We start from the raw sequence: 18,859 nt of genomic DNA on the forward strand, positions 1-18,859 counted from the left end.
TCTGCTCCTGTAACTCAGTGTCTCCATCTTGTATGTATGACTAATGTTCATTTTGCCCACAAGTAGCACATTTCAACATTCAATTCCATTTTCCAGGTGATCGCCCAACTCTGAAGGTTGTCCAGGTCTTTGTGAATTCTCTCTGTTGCCTCCTCAGTATCTACCATCCCTGCGACGTTAATGTAGATGCCGGTCAGACCTGGTAGGCCCAAACGTGTTGTGAGGGTCTGCTGGGAACGGCTGGCAGAGTCCCCTGTCAGAAGTAGCTTCAACTCCCACCTCCGGCAGAACTTCAACCACGTCCCGAGGGAGGTGGGGACATTGAGTCGAATGGGCCATGTTCCGTGCCTCTATTGTTGAGGCGGCTGACGGAGCTGTGGCGCAAGGTGGTGGTGCCTGTCGTGGCGGCAATCCCGAACCCGTTGGTGGACACCGGCGGTGAGGGATGCCGTCAAGCTGAAGAAGGAGTCCTATAGGACTTTTTTGTCCTGTGGGTCTCTGGAGGCAGCTGATAGGTACCGGCAGGCCAAGCGAGCAGCCGGTTGTTGCTGAGGCAAAACTTCGGGCATGGGAGGAGTTTGGAGAGGCCATGGAGAACGACTTTGGACGGCCGAGGAGATTCTGGTCCACCGTCCGGCGTCTCAGGAGGGAAGCAGTGCAGTGTCAACACCGTATATGGTGGGGATGGTGCGCTGCTGACCTCGACTTCGGGACGTTGTGGGTCGGTGGGAGGAGTACTTCGAAGACCTCCTCAATCCCACTAACATGCCTTCCAATGAGGAAGCAGAGCCTGGGGACTCTGAGGTGGGCTCTCCCATCTCTGGGACTGAAGTCACCGAGGTGGTCAAAAAACTCCTTGGTGGCAGGGCCCCGGGGGTGGATGAGATCGCCGGAGTTCCTTAAGGCTCTGGATGTTGTAGGACTGTCTTGGTTGACACGTCTCTGCAACATCGCATGGACATCGGGACAGTGCCTCTGGATTGGCAGACCGGGGTGGTGGTCCCCTCTTTAAAAGGGGACGGAGGGTGTGTTCCAACTATAGAGGGATCACACTCCTCAGCCTCCCTGGAAAAGTCTATTCGGGGGTTCTGGAGAGGAGGGTCCGTCGGATAGTGAACCTCGGATTCAGGAGGAACAGTGTGGTTTCCGTCCTGGTCGCGGAACAGTGGACCAGCTCTTCACCCTTAGCAGAGTCCTGGAGGGTGCATGGGAGTTTGCCCGACCGGTCTACATGTGTTTTGTGGACTTGGAAAAGGCATTCGACCGTGTCCCTCGGGGAATCCTGTGGGGGGTGCTCCGGGAGTATGGGGTACGGACCCCTGATAAGAGCTGTTCGGTCTCTGTACAACGGTGTCAGAGCTTGGTCCGCATTGCGGCAGTAAGTCGAGCCCGTTTCCAGTGAGAGTTGGACTCCGCCAGGGCTGCCCTTTGTCACCGATTCTGTTCATAACTTTTATGGACAGAATTTCTAAGCGCAACCAGGGTGTTGAAGGGGTCGGTTTGGTGGACTCAGGATTGGGTCACTGCTTTTTGCAGATGATGTTGTCCTGTTTGCTTCATCAGGCCGTGATCTTCAGCTCTCTCTGGATCGGTTCACAGCTGAGTGTGAAGCGGCTGGGATGAGAATCAGCACCTCCAAATCCGAGAGCATGGTCCTCAGCGGAAAAGGGTGGAGTGCCCTCTCAGGGTTGGGGAGAGATCCTGCCCCAAGTGGAGGAGTTCAAGTATCTGGGGTCTTGTTCACGAGTGAGGGAAGAATGGGCGTGAGATCGACAGGCGGATCGGTGCGGCATCCGCAGTGATGCGGCTCTGCATCGGTCTGGCGTGGTGAAAAAGGAGCTGAGCCGTAAGGCAAAGCTCTCAATTTACCAGTCGATCTACGCTCCTACCCTCACCTATGGTCATGAGCTATGGGTAGTGACCGAAAGAACGAGATCGCGAATACAAGCGGCTGAAATGAGTTTCCTCCGCAGGGTGTCTGGGCTTTCCCTTAAAGATAGGGTGAGAAGCTCAGTCATCCGGGAGGGGCTCAGAGTAGAGCCGCTGCTCCTCCGCATCGAGAGGAGTCAGATGAGGTGGCTCGGGCATCTGATCAGGATGCCTCCTGGACGCCTCCCTGGTGAGGTGTTCCGGGCACGTCCAACGGGAGGAGGCCCGGGGAAGACCCAGGACACGCTGGAGGGACTATGTCTCCCGGCTGGCCTGGGAGCATGGGATTCTCCCGGAAGAGCTGGAAGAAGTGGCCGGGGAGAGGGAAGTCTGGGCCTCTCTGCTTAAGCTGCTGCCCCCGCGACCCGAGCTCGGATAAGCGGAAGAGGATGGATGGATGGATGGATAATAGGAGCTCTCTAGTTCATAAAAAGAGGATGTGGACAAAATCGAGACCAAAATAAAGAATGGACAACATGGGACTGTGGGACAAGAAATAACACAAAAGGCTGAACAGAAATGACAATTAGAGGATGAAAGAGACCACTGTGAGCGAGGGGTTCAGGGTCACAATGCTGTCTTTAAGAATTTAACAATTAAAGAGAAATCTGCTGCTGTGTCCTCGTCACATCCATCTGTCTGCCCACGTGTGACACTGACATCTGTCCTGATTAAAAACAATGTTTATATGGTGGGTGTGGAACATTAAGAGCCATAAAGTCAGAAGAAATAAAATTCAACAGGCACACAAACACACACACACACACACACTCACTCACTCACTTGATGTTCACTTACTTCAGTTTCTCTAATTTGCAGTTTTCACTCCTCAGCCCCTCACACAGCTGATCCACTCCTGAATCCTCCATGTTGTTATTGTTGCTCAGGTTCAGTTCAGTCAGTCGTGAGTGTGGAGAAGAAAGAGCTGAGGATAGAGCTGAGCAACATCTGGAGGTGAAACGACATTGAGACAGGCTGTGTAGAAGAAGAGAGAGAAGTGAGGACATGAGATGAGACAGACAAACCCTGGGGGTCTCAATAAGTGACATGATGACTACAAGCAGAGCTGGATGCTCAGGTCTGTCACTGAACAGCAGGCTGCTGCTAGCATTTGAACTGAAACACAATTTGAACTCCACACCAATGCTGCCCTTCAAGGCGCTATATACTCGAAGCATCTTCTGTCTGTCAGGATACCCTGAGTGATGAGAGGACGTTAGCCGTCACACTGGACAGGAGTGTCTCACAGCAGGACTGACCTTGTCCTCCACTTGAGTGTTGAGACGCACTTCTCTGAGTTGGTGATACAACTGAGGACACAACTGAAATGATTGACAGGAGGCCATTTACAAATGCCAGCCTCTCCAGATGTGCAGTGACAGCAGCTGTGAATCAGTCAGCCTTTATTTTAAAGAGCGCTAGTCACAAACTGACAACTCAAACAAGAGGACAAATAAACACAACAAGCCCAAACATAAATAAGTGACAAGGGAGAGGTGACAGGAGTGGTGATGGAACACAGGATGGCATGACAGTCCAATCCAGGAGGGACACACAGAGGGTTACTGGTTTCTTAGAGTGACACTCCACTCTGTCCAGTCATCTTCTCTAAGGCCTATCAGCCACCTGAGCTCAATGGACAAACTGCACTCAGCCAGCTGGTGACACAGTTTCAAGGTGACGAACTTGTTGTGTCATAGCGAGGGTCTCTCTCAGTGTCACTGCACACACCAGCTGTCACAGACATGGTGGACTGAAGAACTTTGGTGGTCAGTAGAGAGTCTGGACCCTGGACAGGCTTCCGCTCTTCATGACCACTTAAGGATCATATTTATAAAACTGAATAATAAATAAGACAAAGGATAAAATAATAAGACATAGAAAAATCAAAACCAAATAAAGGATAAAAATGTGTTTGAGTGTAAAAAATATGAACAGAGACAAAGCCATCGCCTTTATTTTATAGCGCCTTTCAATCCAAAGTCACTTTACATGTCCAGCTCTTTCCTTGTATTCTTACTCTGAGCACAGACAGGTGACGTGATTCACTCAGGGTCACACAACATGTGACACACAGGAACTGAACCCGCGTCACTGGTAAGTCAAGTGCGGCACCTCAGCCACTGGGCCAGTGAACTGGGAATCAGGATTGGCCAAAATGACAGAAGAGGCGGGACATCAGCTGTCAGTCAGCCTGAGAATGTTCTTGACTAACAACTGAAATCTTCTTAATGGCCGACGAGAAAATGAGCCAAAGATGAGGCCAGCCAAAAAGTCAACGCCACATTTCAGGCCTTCGTCAGGCTGTGGACTGCAGGACTTGGATGGCGTCAGACTTTTCAAAAGCTCCAAGGCTGATGTGATCTGCTCAGTGGTCTTGTACCCCATGCTTGTCCAGGTGTGTTATTGTAATGATATGCGTTTATTTTTTTATTATGTTAATATTGCAAATGTAATTCTGTTTTTCTTGTTCTTGAGTGTCATTTCTGTTATGACTTCTTCTGAATTCTTTACACTTTGAGGTAGTTGATGATATTTTCTGTTTTCCTGTGATGTCATCTTCACTTCTTGTGTGTCACTGTTCTGTGTGTCTGTTGTAAAGGAGTTGCTACAAAGTGACACTCAGGGTCACACTAAGCGTTTTGTCAAAGATCAAGGAGTACAAAGTTCAGTCCATTAGACTTCTGTGTTATATGAGTTTGTGGATGTGACATAAAGAATAAGCAGACGTGTGTTTAAAAGTCAGACGTCACAACTGGTGCTTTGTGTTTCGACTGCGAGTTTGGATTTCATTTTCAGTTCTGACACTCGGCTTTTTGATCTTTCAGTTCTGATCTCCTCTTCTGGCTCTCAATTCCCATTTTCTCTCAGTTCCTTTTCTTTCTGCTGTTTATATTATAATCCTGATTTAAACTGAGATCATTTGAAATGAGCGAATCAGTGAGAGAAGATAAGTTTATAAAGATATGAAGAATGACCTCCAGGGAGAGGTTAAAGATTTAAAGACCCCGATGACACAAGTGACAACTACTTTGTGACAAACTCTAACTGGTCTTTTTACTTCAAGTGTTCACAAATCAAGGTGCTGGTGGTCTGACAGTAGTTGGTGCGAGTCACGTAAAGGACCAGCCAGTCCTCATGTGATTCGTTTGGCTGGAGAACCTAAAGATGGAGGGGATGTTTGAATTAACAAAGGACGTGTTTGATTGTCAGCCAAATCCTGATTCTAAACGTCAGCTCATGTTGGTCATTTGATGTCACTGCTTGATGAGAAGCCACCTGAATGGACATTCACAATGACAAGACAAGTCACAGTGCTGTCCATCTATTGAGGATTTGGTTTATGAATTTAGAAACATTTTAAATATGGCTGTCAGATTAGAGGTGGCAGTCAGTCGATTACTAGAATTCAGACAAGACATTCAGTCAGTTAGTAAATATAAAGTGAAATGTGAGCCCATGAAGTGGTCAGACTGATGACCTTCTCATGTCAATGCCGACCACACAAAGCTGGCACACCACATGGTGTCAGGGCTGCCAGTCCTGATGGTGTCGACTCTCAGGTGTGACTTCATCACAAATCTGCTGCTAATGTCCTGCTGTCGTATGGACAGGCCAGTCAGCTACGTGACGATCATCGGGGGGTTTACTTCTGAACTGCTTTACACCCTAAAGACCTTAAGTAGTCAGTGAAGAGGGTGGGATTTGACCTGCGGCCTGGAGATGTGGGGTAGCAGTGCTCACCTCTGTGCTGCCCCCCGTGAAGGATCACTTTGACTAAAACGAGTTCCAGAGGTGAACTCCATATTTCTACAGTTTGAGTGCGGACAGCCGGAGTTCAGAGGTTAGGATTGTTAATGAAAACTGCAACTAAAGTGGCGAAAAAGTGTTATGTTAAATGAAATAAAAGTGAAAGGAAAAGAGTGAAAAATAAAAACTAAAATTAAAACTGCATACAGAAAATGAACTGAAATTAAATAAAAATCTTTTATCATTTTTTTGAATAACCAGACCAGAGCTCAACAATCAATTAGTTGACAGATTTTGTTGTTTTCCATTCCTGTAGCTCACTCTCTCCGTTGTTTTCTGTGTGTTTTACAAATCTGTTTCTTTACTTGTGCTAATTGTATATTTATGATCATCAATACTCACCTGAGAGTCTGTCCCTGCGCTCAGTAGAGGGCGCTATACACACACACACTGTATGCTATTGTATTGTACTCAGCTCAGCTCTGGGCGACACTCCAAGGCTGGACCTTCACCTCCACTCACCGGCGGGCAGGCGGGCGGCCGAGCACTTGGACTGACGGACTTTACAGCACAGAAGGGTCTCTGAAGTGTTTAAGGGTCAGTGCTGTCTCTTCATGGCGCCTCTTCATGCTCAGCATGGACTCCTTCATCACCGACTGCTCACCACAAAGATTCTGCTACAGGCTGTTTATTCTCCGCCAACTCTACGCTCTTTATAATCAGCATTTTAATTTATAAAGACATCACTTTACACTTTACTGACATACTGGGCACAGGATATAAATTACTATAAAAAAAGTATTAATACGACCGCAGCACACGTGAAATAACTGAGCACTCACGTATGATTACTTGACATTCTACAGCACACGTGATGCCAGGGACAGACGACGACTCTTCTGTGGAGGGCACTGGCACAATGGCAGCCCCCTCAGACTGGCACTTCAAATATTAGATGAGCCACAACATGTTTTATAACCACTTTATTAAAAAAAAAGTTTTATTTTCAGAAAAATTGTTAATAAAAATATTATGGAACTTGTTTTTCCTAAAAAAAAAGATTACATTTTGAATATTTTTTTCTATACAAAGATGCTCCAGTGTTTATGTGTGAGAGGCTGCAGCCCCACTTGTACTTAAAATATTTCATCAACCACAAATAACGAGACCACCTTGAGTTAGTAGCGAGTTCTTTCTTTTCCTTATTTTTTAAAGTATTTACTTTGTTATCATAATTAGTCAGAATGATGTAAGTGGGGCGTCACTGTGATTTGATTTGGCTTTACACGGCTGGGGGGCTCCACATTCCTGACTACACCAGGTGGTGCGTGAAGGGCGCAGCTGCTGCCGTTGGGCGCCAATATGAGGCTGCTGGTGATTTGTGATTGGCAGTGAGGAGGTGAAATAAAACAAACTCAACAATCGGGGAGACGACCAGCCGGAGGAAGTTGGTTTGTTGTCCCTTTTGTTCTTAGAGGAGTTCATTAGTGCTAACCGTGTTATTCTTATTAATGGGGGACTCCCAGAATGCATTACAAGATGGCCGCATGTTAATTTAGTGTTGCAGACAGCTGGTTCATTTACAGACCCTGTGAAAGCAGACTGAGGGGGGATTTTCATTTCAGGAGGGGAGCTGATTTGGGAGAAGCGGCTCAGGTTTAGTGGACGGAGCGCTCAGGTTAGACGGCTGTGGTTTGTCTCGCCATTGGGAACCACTTTAGCCAGCTGATGGCTGCTGGGCTCTTAGAGCTTTATTTACTTATTTATTTATCTATTTATTTTATTTTTTTCCAAAATTATCAATTTGAATGAGTGCAACAGGTAATTATTCATTCTTTGCTTTGGTGTTTTGCAATTTGTTGTTTGTTTTTAAATTTTTTTTTTCCTGTGATGAACATTTTCTTTATTTTTTTAAATGCAATGCGTCTGTTGCTACATTTGTCCTAATTAGTAATTGTGCCATCTCTGACCAGTGTTCGACCCTGTCACCTGCCTGATGACGTCTACTAGGAGGGCTAAGGAGTGTTTTGCTTACTTAAATCCTGACACAGCGCACACCGCAGTTTATTTATCAATGAAGACCCCACACAGGTTGTGTCCCCGTCACTTGTCACTGTTCTGTGGACACTGAGGTGTGTTTTATCTTTCACATTCTCCATGATGAAGAAGAGTCTCATTATTACCTGTAAGCTTCTTTAGACAAAAGTGAACATTGTACAGATTTGTAACTGACTTATTGTGATTAAAGTTATTCATTCCTGCAGCTATTAATGAAAACTGTTTTAAAAATAACACACTCCAAAAATTACAAAACATGCTTTTGATGCTCAGACATATATAACAATAACACAAAAATGACTTTTCTAGAACTTTCTAATCAGTTGTACTTTTCTCATTTCTCAACAAAGAGGGTCTAATAGTGAATTTCTGTGCTGAAAGATTCATTCAAACAAACCAAGTATAAATTATTATTTGATTTCCGTTGTTATTGAGCTGCTCTGGTGGCTTTCAGGTGGTACTATGACACACAGCAGTGTATGTTCTGACATGGACCCTCATCTATTTGTAGGCCTGACACCCTGTCATGGACACACTAATGTCACCCTCAGTGTCTACAGACAGTCAAACTAAACTCATGAAGGTTTTATTACTCACATGACACATCTGCAGCAGATGAGCCCTGGTGCCAGTCTCATGATGCACTCTGGGGTGAGACGTGTGTATGTCAGGTTGAGCTCCTCAAGTTCTCTACAGCAGCTGATGACAGAACCCAGCACAGCACAGTCCAGAGGAGATAAAGTCACAATACTAAAGTCCATCTTTAAATCCTTCCCAATGGCATCTCTGATTAATTTCGTATTTTGAGCCTCATAGAGCCACTGACACACTCGCAGAGCTTCACTTTTATCTCGTCCCCGTAGTGCCTCTTCAGCTTTCTTCTTCACCCATTCCAGTATCTGTTTTGCTGTCTTCATCTTTAACTCCCCCAGGACTGCCCCCAGTGTTTTAAACACAGAATATCTGGCCAGTCCTGCCAGGAATCGAGTGAGAATCTCAAACCGGCCATCTTTACACGACTCCAACTTCTCAAGCAGCTCCTCGATGCCCCCTGACGGATCGAGGTAGAATGAGCAGGCGGCCATGAACTCTTGCAGTGTCAGGTGGTAGAACGTGTATGTCGTGTACTCCAGAGTGCTTTCTCTCTGAAGGATTTCCTTGAGGAACCCTGAAAGGAATGGAGAGGACAGGACTGGCCGGAGACCAAAGGTGGACATCTCAAACTTGTCATAAAACACAAGAGTCCTGTTCACCACCCCATGATAAGCCATCTTTCCCAGTTTGACCAGAAAATCCCACTGGTCCTCAGCTTGACGTTTGTGATTGGTGAGGATGTTGTGAAGGAACATCACAAAGAGCTCAGTGACAGTTCTGGGTGCAGCTCCTCTCTCTTCTTCAGGTGTCATGAAGTGGCTTTTCAGCACAGAGCAGATAATCCAGCAGTACGAGGGGTTGAAGCACATGGTGTACAGGATGTCGTTCTCCTCCACGTACTGAAAAGCTTCAGAGCCATGATCAGCATCACCAAAGAACTTCTTAAAGTACATCAGCCTTTGTTCAGGGAAGAACCCCAGGATCTCTGCAAATCGATCAACTGTCTCCATGTCCAGGGTTTCTAGGGCTGTTGGTCTGGTTGTTATCAGGACTGTGCAGCCCTTCAGTAATGTCCTTCTGACCAAACTGGTGACCAGGGAGTGAACAGAAAAGTAGTCATCTATGTTTGAGCAGAACCGCTGCTGTGTAAAGTCCAGTTTGTGTTTGTACTCATCCAGTCCATCAAATATAAAGAGGAGAGATTCAGGTTTCTGCAGGATTTCTGTCAACTTTGGGTCATTGAGATATTTATAGTGCCTTACAATCAGCCTGGTCAGAGGCATCTGTGGTTCTGTCTCTGTGTCTAGTAGATTGAGCTCCCTGAACTTAAACAGGAACACAAATGCAAACCTCTGGTACAGAGGGCCTCTGGCCCAGTCAAACATGATCTTCTGAACCATGGTAGTCTTTCCAATTCCAGCCACCCCACTGACCACTACAATGTGAGGGTCTGTCTCACTTCCTGGACTCCTCCTAAAAAGCTGCTCAGTCCAGATTCGCTCACATTTCTCTTTTGTCTGCTCCTCTATTAGCTCTGCATGTTGTCTCCCCATCTTCTCAAGTTCATGGAGTCTCTCACTGTAGGTTCTTTTGAATTGTTTAAAGACCATCAGCTCTGTGTATCGAGTCTCAAAGCCCACAGCTCTGGTTTGTGGATCTTCAGGAGAAGACTGATCCTCTAGAGTTCTTGTAGATTCAGACACACCTTCTCTGTGTGTCTCATGGAGGCCTGAAAGTGATAAAGAGAACTTGTGAGAATAAAATTACTTTTTGTAGGCTGAATTTGATGTTTGGGAGATGCCAGCTGATCCAGCACCTTGCAGTCAGGGTCACTGAACTTCAACAGATGACTAACCTGTGGTGCAGATTACAGATCTTGCCCAGGTGTCTTTTAAAGGGATAGTGTGAACCTGAGAGGAGACCTCAAGCAGACAGGTAGAAACAGCTATGTCATTGTTGGACATGCAGTACACAGAAGGCTAGAGGTGCACACTGGCGAAGGGCTCCGACCCAGATTTGAGAGTAGCCAACCATTGTCAGGTCTTTGTGGAGCTTGATGGTGACTCTGACAATTCTGTGGTGGAAGAGCCTCAAAAGATCACTTGAAAACCAGTCACCCCAGAAAGACAAAAGCAGTGAGAGTACAGGACTTAATCACCATAGGGATTAAGATTTAGGTTTGTGTGTTCTTGTGTGGTCAGACTCTTGTATGTTGTGAGTGGGGGTGGGATTTAGTTCTCATTGGCCATACTGGAACAGAAGATAAATGTGTGGGTAGAGTGACACTTTGACAATCCTGCAGTTCCAAACTGACATGGTGGTCTTCTCTGAAGTTCTGACTTTTCAGTCCATGTAAGACTGAGGAGATTAGAAAGTTTAAACGAGTGGCTCATCTTGGGGTAGGATAGAAGGGCACAGGTTTATGGGGCATTGGGATGCCCTGAAAAGATGCATTTGATCAGGAGGGACACCAATGTGGGAGTGTGGGGGGTGTTAGGTAGGACAAATAAGTAAATAACTCAAAGATTGGGGGGAGAGAGGGAAGTAGGGAGGTACGACATGTCCTGGTTTAAAACATCACATAAACAGATACCCACAACAATGTAAAAACAAATAAAAAAACAGGAGTTTCTACTCAAAGATAAAGAGTCAAAGGTAATTGAGTAATACATTGAAATTACTTGTCTTAAATTCATTTAAAAAATTAAACTTAATGAGTCGTTCTGTGTAACTGAAAAAACAGTGGACTGAGAAAGTATTCTGACTCCATCCCTTTCTGCAGATTTTACTGTGTTACAGATTTAATTTTAAATAGATACATGTGACTTTTTTGCCTATCCATCAACAACCCATAATAACCAATTAAAAACACGTTTTCAGAAAATTGTTCAGATTTATTAAACATCAAAATCTGTAATCTCTCATTAATAGAAGGGTTTAGCCACTTAATTTAGTACACTGAAGGAGCCCCTTTGGCAGCTTTTCAAACTTCTGGTCTTCTTGGCAAGTGTCTAATAGCTTTGCACACCTGGACTTGTTGAGTTTATCTCATTCTTCTTGGCAGATTCTCTCACACTCCATTAGATTGGATGATAAGTGATTTTTTTTCTTCACGCTCTCAGAGTTCTTTATTTTGTCAAATGCCTTTTACTTAACAGGAGCTTCCATCTAGCAAATCTCCAAGAGATGACTGGATTGCTGCTGAGATGGATATCCTTCTGGCAGGTTCTCCCATCTCAGCGGAGGACTTCTGAAGGTCTAAGAGTGACCATTGAATTGTTGGTCACTTTCTTGACCGAGGCCTTTCTTGCCTAGCTACTCAATCTAACTGGATAGAAAAGTATCCATGAAGAGTCCTGGTGTTTTTAGATTTCTTCTAATTTTACACAATTAGATTGGCCACTGTGTTCCTGTGAACACTCAAAGCTTTACAAATGGTTTTATCCCTTTGCTTCATTTCATGATTCAGCACAACTTGATTGTAGAGGTCAACAGAGAGCTCCTTGGACTTCATGACTTGTTTTTTGTCCTGAAATGCAGTGTGAATTGTTGGAACTTCTATACCAGGGACACATACGCCTTTCTAAAGGACATCCAATCAATTCAGGGGGGGCACAGGTGGGCTCTAATCAAGTTCTTGAAACAACAAGCAGAAAGAAAGCAAACAAGAGGCAACTGAGCACAATTTGGAGTGTCACGGCAAATGTTCTAAAGACTTCTAGGAATGAAATATTTCAGTTTTTGATTTTGAATATTTTTTAAAACTTTTTTGAAAACATGTGGTCACTTTGTTGACACATATCTGTCTCTGATAAGCAAACTGCAGAGGATCAAGATGTTCTGAAACCAGAAGTTGGAGCTGTTTCAGGACCAGCCTGTAAGAGATCTTAATGATGTATGTAATAAGAGAAACTGAAGTCCTTTCGATCACTGGATCACAGCAGCACATGTGAGGGACTGCATGGGTTTAGATGAGAAGATTGTGTCTCACCAGTAAACTGAAACTGCATGAGGAAGCAACAAAAGAAGATGATTAGATACATGTAAAAGAAATGTGAATTAAGGGCACAGTCTGTAGGTGGGTACAGAATTGACTTAAACAGAAGAAGCAAAGAGTTGTTAGGAGAGGAGCCTTATCAGAATTAGATCACCATAACAGTGGAGTCTCTCAGGGTTCAATGCTGGGGCTTGTGGAAGACAAATGTTCTCTTCGTTCCCTTGTACTAATTCATGTCTGAGAAGTAAGCTTTACGAAACCAAGTAACAGCATGCTTTGTTTTAGCAAACAGAAAAATGTTTGTTTAAAGGACTCAAGGTCTGAGCATTCCACACATGAGTCTGCCTTATCACGTTTTCCCTTAGCTTACATCTGAACGCCATAACAAAAGGAGCCAAGAAATCAAGTTTTATAAGGGGCATTGAAGGGGCTCAAGGATTTTGTATAATAAATGTGTTGACTGCTACATTTTATGATTATATTAAATCACGCATTCTAGGGGTATAAAACTGGACCCCACCCAACAGACGGGGTTCAGACGAGCCCTAACGCTGTCATGTACATTTGATTGTCTGCTTTTCTGAAACTCCTCTCACCGTGACTCTGAAAAATAAAGCTGCTTTATAACCACACCTGCTGTCGGGTCTGAGATTTCGTCCACAGGCTGCTGTTCTGTTCAATATAAATAAATGATCAGACACTTCACTCTGACAATGAAATCAAACTGGGTGTAATGGTACATAATGCAGAACCAGTCGATATTTTACAGAGGGATTTGGAAAGCATAGAAATTTGGGCACAAATATGGCAGATGAGATTTCACGTAAACAAGTGTAAAGTATTACATGTAGGAAGTACATTGATATATAGATAGAGAGATAGAGAGATACTTTGATATGAATACGTGGGTTGGGGTCTGAAACTCAAAAGTGTCCCTTACAAAAAAGGCCTGGGAGTTGTAAATAAATGATCTTTATTACATTGAGACAGTGGACAGGAGCCATGAATTAGGCTAGCAGAATGCCAGGTCATATAGCACCCCATGTGGAGTACAAGTCATGTTAGGTTATACTAAAGCTTCATAACACACTAGTGACGCCTCATCTGGAGTGTTGTGTACAATTTTGGTCTTTGGGCTACAAAACGTATATTGAGCACTAAAGAAATTCCAAAGATAAGCAACAAGGCTGATTCAGAACTGAGGTCTGCACTATGAGGACAGAATGAAGGAACTGAACCTTTTCAGATTAAGTAGATGGAGATGAAAATATCGTAAATTAAGTTTTTAATGTTAGGAAAGTAATTTAAATGTCACACAAATATGAACATTTTTCTCCACAAAGAGAACAACAGACACATGGAAAAAGTGACCAACCAGTGTGGTGGAGTGTAGGACTTTAAGACACTTCAAAGCTGACAGTTATTTTGGAAAAAAAATAGGAGAATAGAATTAGTGAGCTTATTGGGATGAATGGCCAGATGTCGTCACATTTGGTCTGATGTTCTAATGGAGGAGCAGATGACTGCAGACTCAAGACCAATGGCTTACCTTTAATATGAGCATCAATGGGAGTGGGCTGAAGACTGGCCTGAATGTCCTTTAAGAGGTCTGGTCCTGGTGAGACAACAATTGAGACAAAAGAGACAATTACAGCAGTAAAGGAGCAAATTAACAAAAAGATAAAGTGAGTAAAGTGAGGTAAACAGAAAAAATATCAAAAACTAACAGACTACTGCTAATATGCACATTGTATGGCACGAAAGAAGAGTTAACGTTTGAAAGCAAAAAGCAAACAACCAATGTGGGTCCATATTGGGAGGTCTGCAATTAACTGCCCAGGAAAGAAGACCCAGAAAATGACAAATTAGACAATATTAGGAACAGCAGACATATTGTGTGTGTTTATCATGCTGAGGAGAGCAGAGGGCAAAGTGGAGAGCAGGGACTCTTTACTGGGGCCTCAGGGGAGCAACAAGCTTCACAGGGATCTGAGGGAGAAACATCTGAAAATACAAACATGATGACCATGAGTGTGGGCATCTGAGGGCGTCTAAAGCTGATGTTTACATACACCGACCTGAGAGGTGTGCTAAGATCGGGGTGTCAGAAAACAACAGAATGTGTAACTTTCTGTTAAAGAAAGAAAAAAATATTACTGATCATCCTGGTGGGCTGTATGTGTAGGCTTATAAAGTGTAGAAGAAGTGACATTCAAGTCAAATATGTGGCTAGGTCACACATAGGTAACAGTAGCACACCAAATAATACAGTGGGACAACTAACCCCTATAAAGACTTTAATAGACACATAAAAGAGAAAATCCAAGAAACTGTTGGCATTGATGGTCATCAAGCAGACGTCTCGTTGTAAGTGACGGACCTGACAGTTGTGAGTCCAGTGGCCTACAGACAGTAATGTTGTGCTTTGTGTTCCTGTGTTTCTGTGTGTGTGCTTTTGTGAATTTTTGTGTGTGTTACCTTGTTAATTTAACACAACAATAAGCTTTTACATAAATTACCCACAATGCTTTAACATAAATTACCCACAATGCATCACGCCGCCAGCGCTGGCTGCCGGGTCACTACAATATTATAACACCCTGTCACACAAGACCCCATTAACTCACCGCCCTCTGTCACCTCCTCCAGTATTCTTGTCATGTTTGGTGATGGAAATCTCGCAAGTTCATCAGCCAGTGCCTCCCACAGGCTCACCAGCACCACACTGTCCATCTTCATTATGTCAGTTATGAAGGACTCCACACCTGCTCGCCCCTCAGACTTTTCTTTGGCTTTGAATCTCTGAAAGACAAGTAAATGACTAGAGGACTAGTTTAGAAAAGACCACTGGGGGAGCAAAGCAGAGAGGTCAGTAGGGGTCTGAAGACGTCACAATAACAGAAACACCTGCTATGGAGGGTCAGGCAGACTCAGGTGATTCTCCTGAGCTCACCATCTCTGCTCAGCTCTCTGTGCCTCAAAATGACAGAGAGACCTGCCTACCTTGGCATCATCATTGGTGAGTATGTTTTTGGTGGCCAGGTTCTGCAGGATACTCGTGAAGTCGTATTCAATCACGTAAGCCAGGTGGGACTTGTAGTACTCGGTGATTTTGAGGAGCTCCTCATGAGAGAAGGTTTGTATTACTTTAGGAAACTTCTGTGTTAAACCTGAAATGGAAAGAAAAAATATGAAAATTTACAGATACAAATGTATTGGAGACTCAAGGATCAGAATTCAGTCTGACATGAATGCTTATCTCAATCCTAACTAGCAGCCTCATCTTTTAACAGAGTAAATATGATAGAATAACATCAACGACAGGCTGAACTGGTATCATAACGCACATGAGTTGCTGTATATAAGAAAGGACAAAGCAGATCCTTTGTACTGACAAGACTATGCTCCTTTAATGTGAGTAGTGATACCCTTTACATGTTCTACAACTCTATGATCGCCAGTGTGGTTTGCTCGGTTAGTAATATCACTTGAAGAGAGGACCACTAAATCAACAAGATGATTAAGAAGACACTCAATCACTGGCAAAAAAAGCATAGGTTTGGAGGAGAGGATATTTGACGCACTGAATGAGCTCTGATCTCTAAGGCTCAAAGAGAACAGTTGTCTTGGTCACTATAGTGTGGGTCATCATCCAGCTCTAAAAGAAATGCTCAAACCTGACCTTAAAGGAAACAGCAGCCTCTGGTGATCAAATTGAATCAAAGGTCCTTCCAGTTACAGATTCAGTGCTTTATTTTGCCCATCAGGTTTAGTCAGATTTCAATTTTGGGTTACAAGCCTAAATCATGAATGTCCTTTTGGGTGCCTTTTTCTGTGACAGCGTATCCACAGACATGTCAGCTCATCCTCGAATTACTGTATATCTTCATTCTCAGATGCAGTAAAGAGATGACCACGATGTTGGTAGAGTTACAGTTTTGATCTTCATTTTACTGTTCAGGTGGTTTATATCTGATTACTGAGGTGCTGCTAGTCAGCTGCTCCCGTGTTTGAAGAGTGTGGTGAATGCAATTCAATGTCATGTGATGTTGACACATCCAATTTGCTTGGTCTCCTGTTTTTTCCTGTCATCATCTCAGCCAATTAAAATGTACACACAGCAGTGGTGGAGATGAGGCACAATTGCCTAAGTGGACTTTTGGAGGTAACATTAATAATAAGTTTGGCCTTCTTGAAAAACACGCCAGTACAACACAGTATGTCTTTTGTATGTTAGATAATGTTTAAAGTTGCCTTGTCATTCTCTGAACAGTTGGCTTAATGAATCCTGCGTACGAGGGTCTTATGGGTGATAACAAGACTTTTAGGCCTACAACTTAGGTGGCTACACATTTCTATCAGTAATAAACTTACAGAGCTTTTAAAGGTTAAGATGTTCAGGACTCAAAACGAGGAATTCTCTCATGTTTCTGGGTGCGTTATACCATCGAGTGGAAAAGCTACCAACTGCTGGGCTCAGAAACATGTGTAAGCCATTTCTTAAGCATAATTTAGGATTTATAAAATACAAACTTGGTGTGGAAATTGAACCAAAGTTACGGAAACCTTTGACCATTCGTAATCCCTACTCAAACCCTTAGACCAGAAATATACCTTTCAGATGCATAAAATACCTAAGAAAATGTGGAAGAATTTTTATTTACATTTATTTCTCAGGAAGCTCTTCTTCATAACTGTATAAGTTACAAGTGAAAGAAATGAAATGGCTTCTTGTCTCTGACACAAACAGTTAGTGAGCTTCAGTGTCAGATGTTCTCCTTGTCCTTTGTAACATCCCTCATGAGCAACATGACGTTAATGCAATCAAAAAAGAGAGGACCTCACCCTGTGCCTGCTATTGTCCATCGGTAAGTCTTCTCCAAGGCCAAAGATGTCCTACTTTAAACTCAACAGATATATGGACTATAATTAACATTACATCTGAGAGTTTAAGTTGTCCAACAAAAAACTGCCTAAATCGACTACATTACTCTTAACTAATAAAGTGGGGATTTCCTAATGGCATCAATCAATCAGTACCACTGGAATATGAATAACTGTTATTTTGACTTTTAATTGATTGATTTGAGAAAAATATGAACTTTAAGCTTGGCCAAATCTAAATAGAATTTCTTTGTAATATAGGGGTGTTTGTCTTAAAAGATATGTTTGGTATTTTGAGAGTTAAAGTTCTTTCTTTGCAATAACGATATATATTATATTATTAGATGAAACTGTATTCTAAAGTTAGGCTTAACTATAAATGTAAGAAAATAACCAGCCTGCTCATGTGTTTTACAACAGAGCTAATGGGCATGAGTCCCAAAGTGAGAAAAAGCATTAAATGTTACTGAACACGTCCATTTTTGACATTGTATTCATATTGTGAAACAGCACATTCATGTCATTTTAGGAAGAACAAAAGATAAAAGCAAATCTTTTTTTTAGACTCAGCCATTTTAAAGGAGGCTGGCTGTACATTACACTTCACTGATCATTCACTCCCAGGGTTGTGGATTCACCTTAGAAAGTCATCACCAAGCACCGTTATTGACATTGAATGTTGAGGCCCAGATATGAATTTCTGTTTCTGTTTTGTAGATAACAATAACCAAAAAGTCTCACACAGTCATTCACATTCTTTCACTATACACAAAGATATTGCCTGCTGATGCCCGTATGTTGATGTACACGTGTGCTTCAGTGCTCTGCAAGAGAAAGATTGCAGTCAACAGTTTAAATTAAAGAGAAGTTTAGTACGGATGCTTTAGCATAGGCACAGTGGTAGCGCAGAGCTGTTACTCCTGCCTCACAGCGCCAGTCTATATGTATTTTGCAGGTTCTCGCTGTGTATTTATGGATTGATTTGTATCAAGTGTTGTGTTTCTGACTAAAGGTGGAAACAGGAATGGATATCCACCAGTAAACTGGGATCTTTGCCTTTTGGCTCAGCTCTCTCTTCACCATGATTCACCAGTACAATGAAAGCATAACCGATCCACTTGTCGATCTCCTTCTTCCCTCACTCGTAAACAAGGCCCTTAGATATTTAAACTTGTCTATTTAAGGCAGCACCCCATCTCAAACCCTTTTCCCAAAATAATTTAGGATTCTTACATTGAACCAAACCCTTAAAAGCTGTTTTTGTAACAAAATACTTTTAAAATCTGTTTTGTCAGAGAATCGCTCTGTTAGATTTGCAACATTTACTATTGTAAGATTTATATTTACACCATTAGCTTGTTAAAAAAAAATAATAACAATTAACAGATGAGTCAATGTTTTTCTACATAAATCCACAATATCAGAACTCTTGTTAATGAGCCTTTGGTGTGCCGTTTCCAAAGTGTCTCCCATGAGTGATCAAACTTTGCTATTGCTTAGCCTGATTGCAAATCCACAATTATAAAAGTTACTTGTACTTAATTAATCGAGAGACTGCATTACATTCACTAACGCATTGTTTCCCAACCTCGGTCCTGGGGGCACATTGTGGCTGCTGGTTTTTGTTCCAACCAGCTTTTGTTTTTA

At 43.1% G+C, this 18,859-nt stretch overlaps 1 protein-coding gene across 1 annotated transcript in view; it reads right to left on the reverse strand.

Moving 5' to 3' along the window:
• Nucleotides 1-2,792: 2,792 nt before the first annotated feature.
• The window catches only part of LOC120534527 (NACHT, LRR and PYD domains-containing protein 3-like), a gene marked incomplete at its 3' end in the record, with an annotated part of 45,290 nt that continues 29,223 nt past the window's right edge, over nucleotides 2,793-18,859 (reverse strand). Inside the window, exons 3-7 of the mRNA XM_039762130.1 lie at nucleotides 15,332-15,498; nucleotides 14,956-15,130; nucleotides 13,878-13,943; nucleotides 8,335-10,060; nucleotides 2,793-2,904 (exon numbers count right to left, since the gene is read on the reverse strand). Of these exons, the coding sequence (XP_039618064.1) occupies nucleotides 2,793-2,904; nucleotides 8,335-10,060; nucleotides 13,878-13,943; nucleotides 14,956-15,130; nucleotides 15,332-15,498 (2,246 nt within the window). The remainder of the gene's footprint in view (nucleotides 2,905-8,334; nucleotides 10,061-13,877; nucleotides 13,944-14,955; nucleotides 15,131-15,331; nucleotides 15,499-18,859) is intronic.

Source organism: Polypterus senegalus, chromosome 8, assembly GCF_016835505.1.
Source record: "Polypterus senegalus isolate Bchr_013 chromosome 8, ASM1683550v1, whole genome shotgun sequence".
Lineage (NCBI taxonomy): Eukaryota > Metazoa > Chordata > Cladistia > Polypteriformes > Polypteridae > Polypterus > Polypterus senegalus.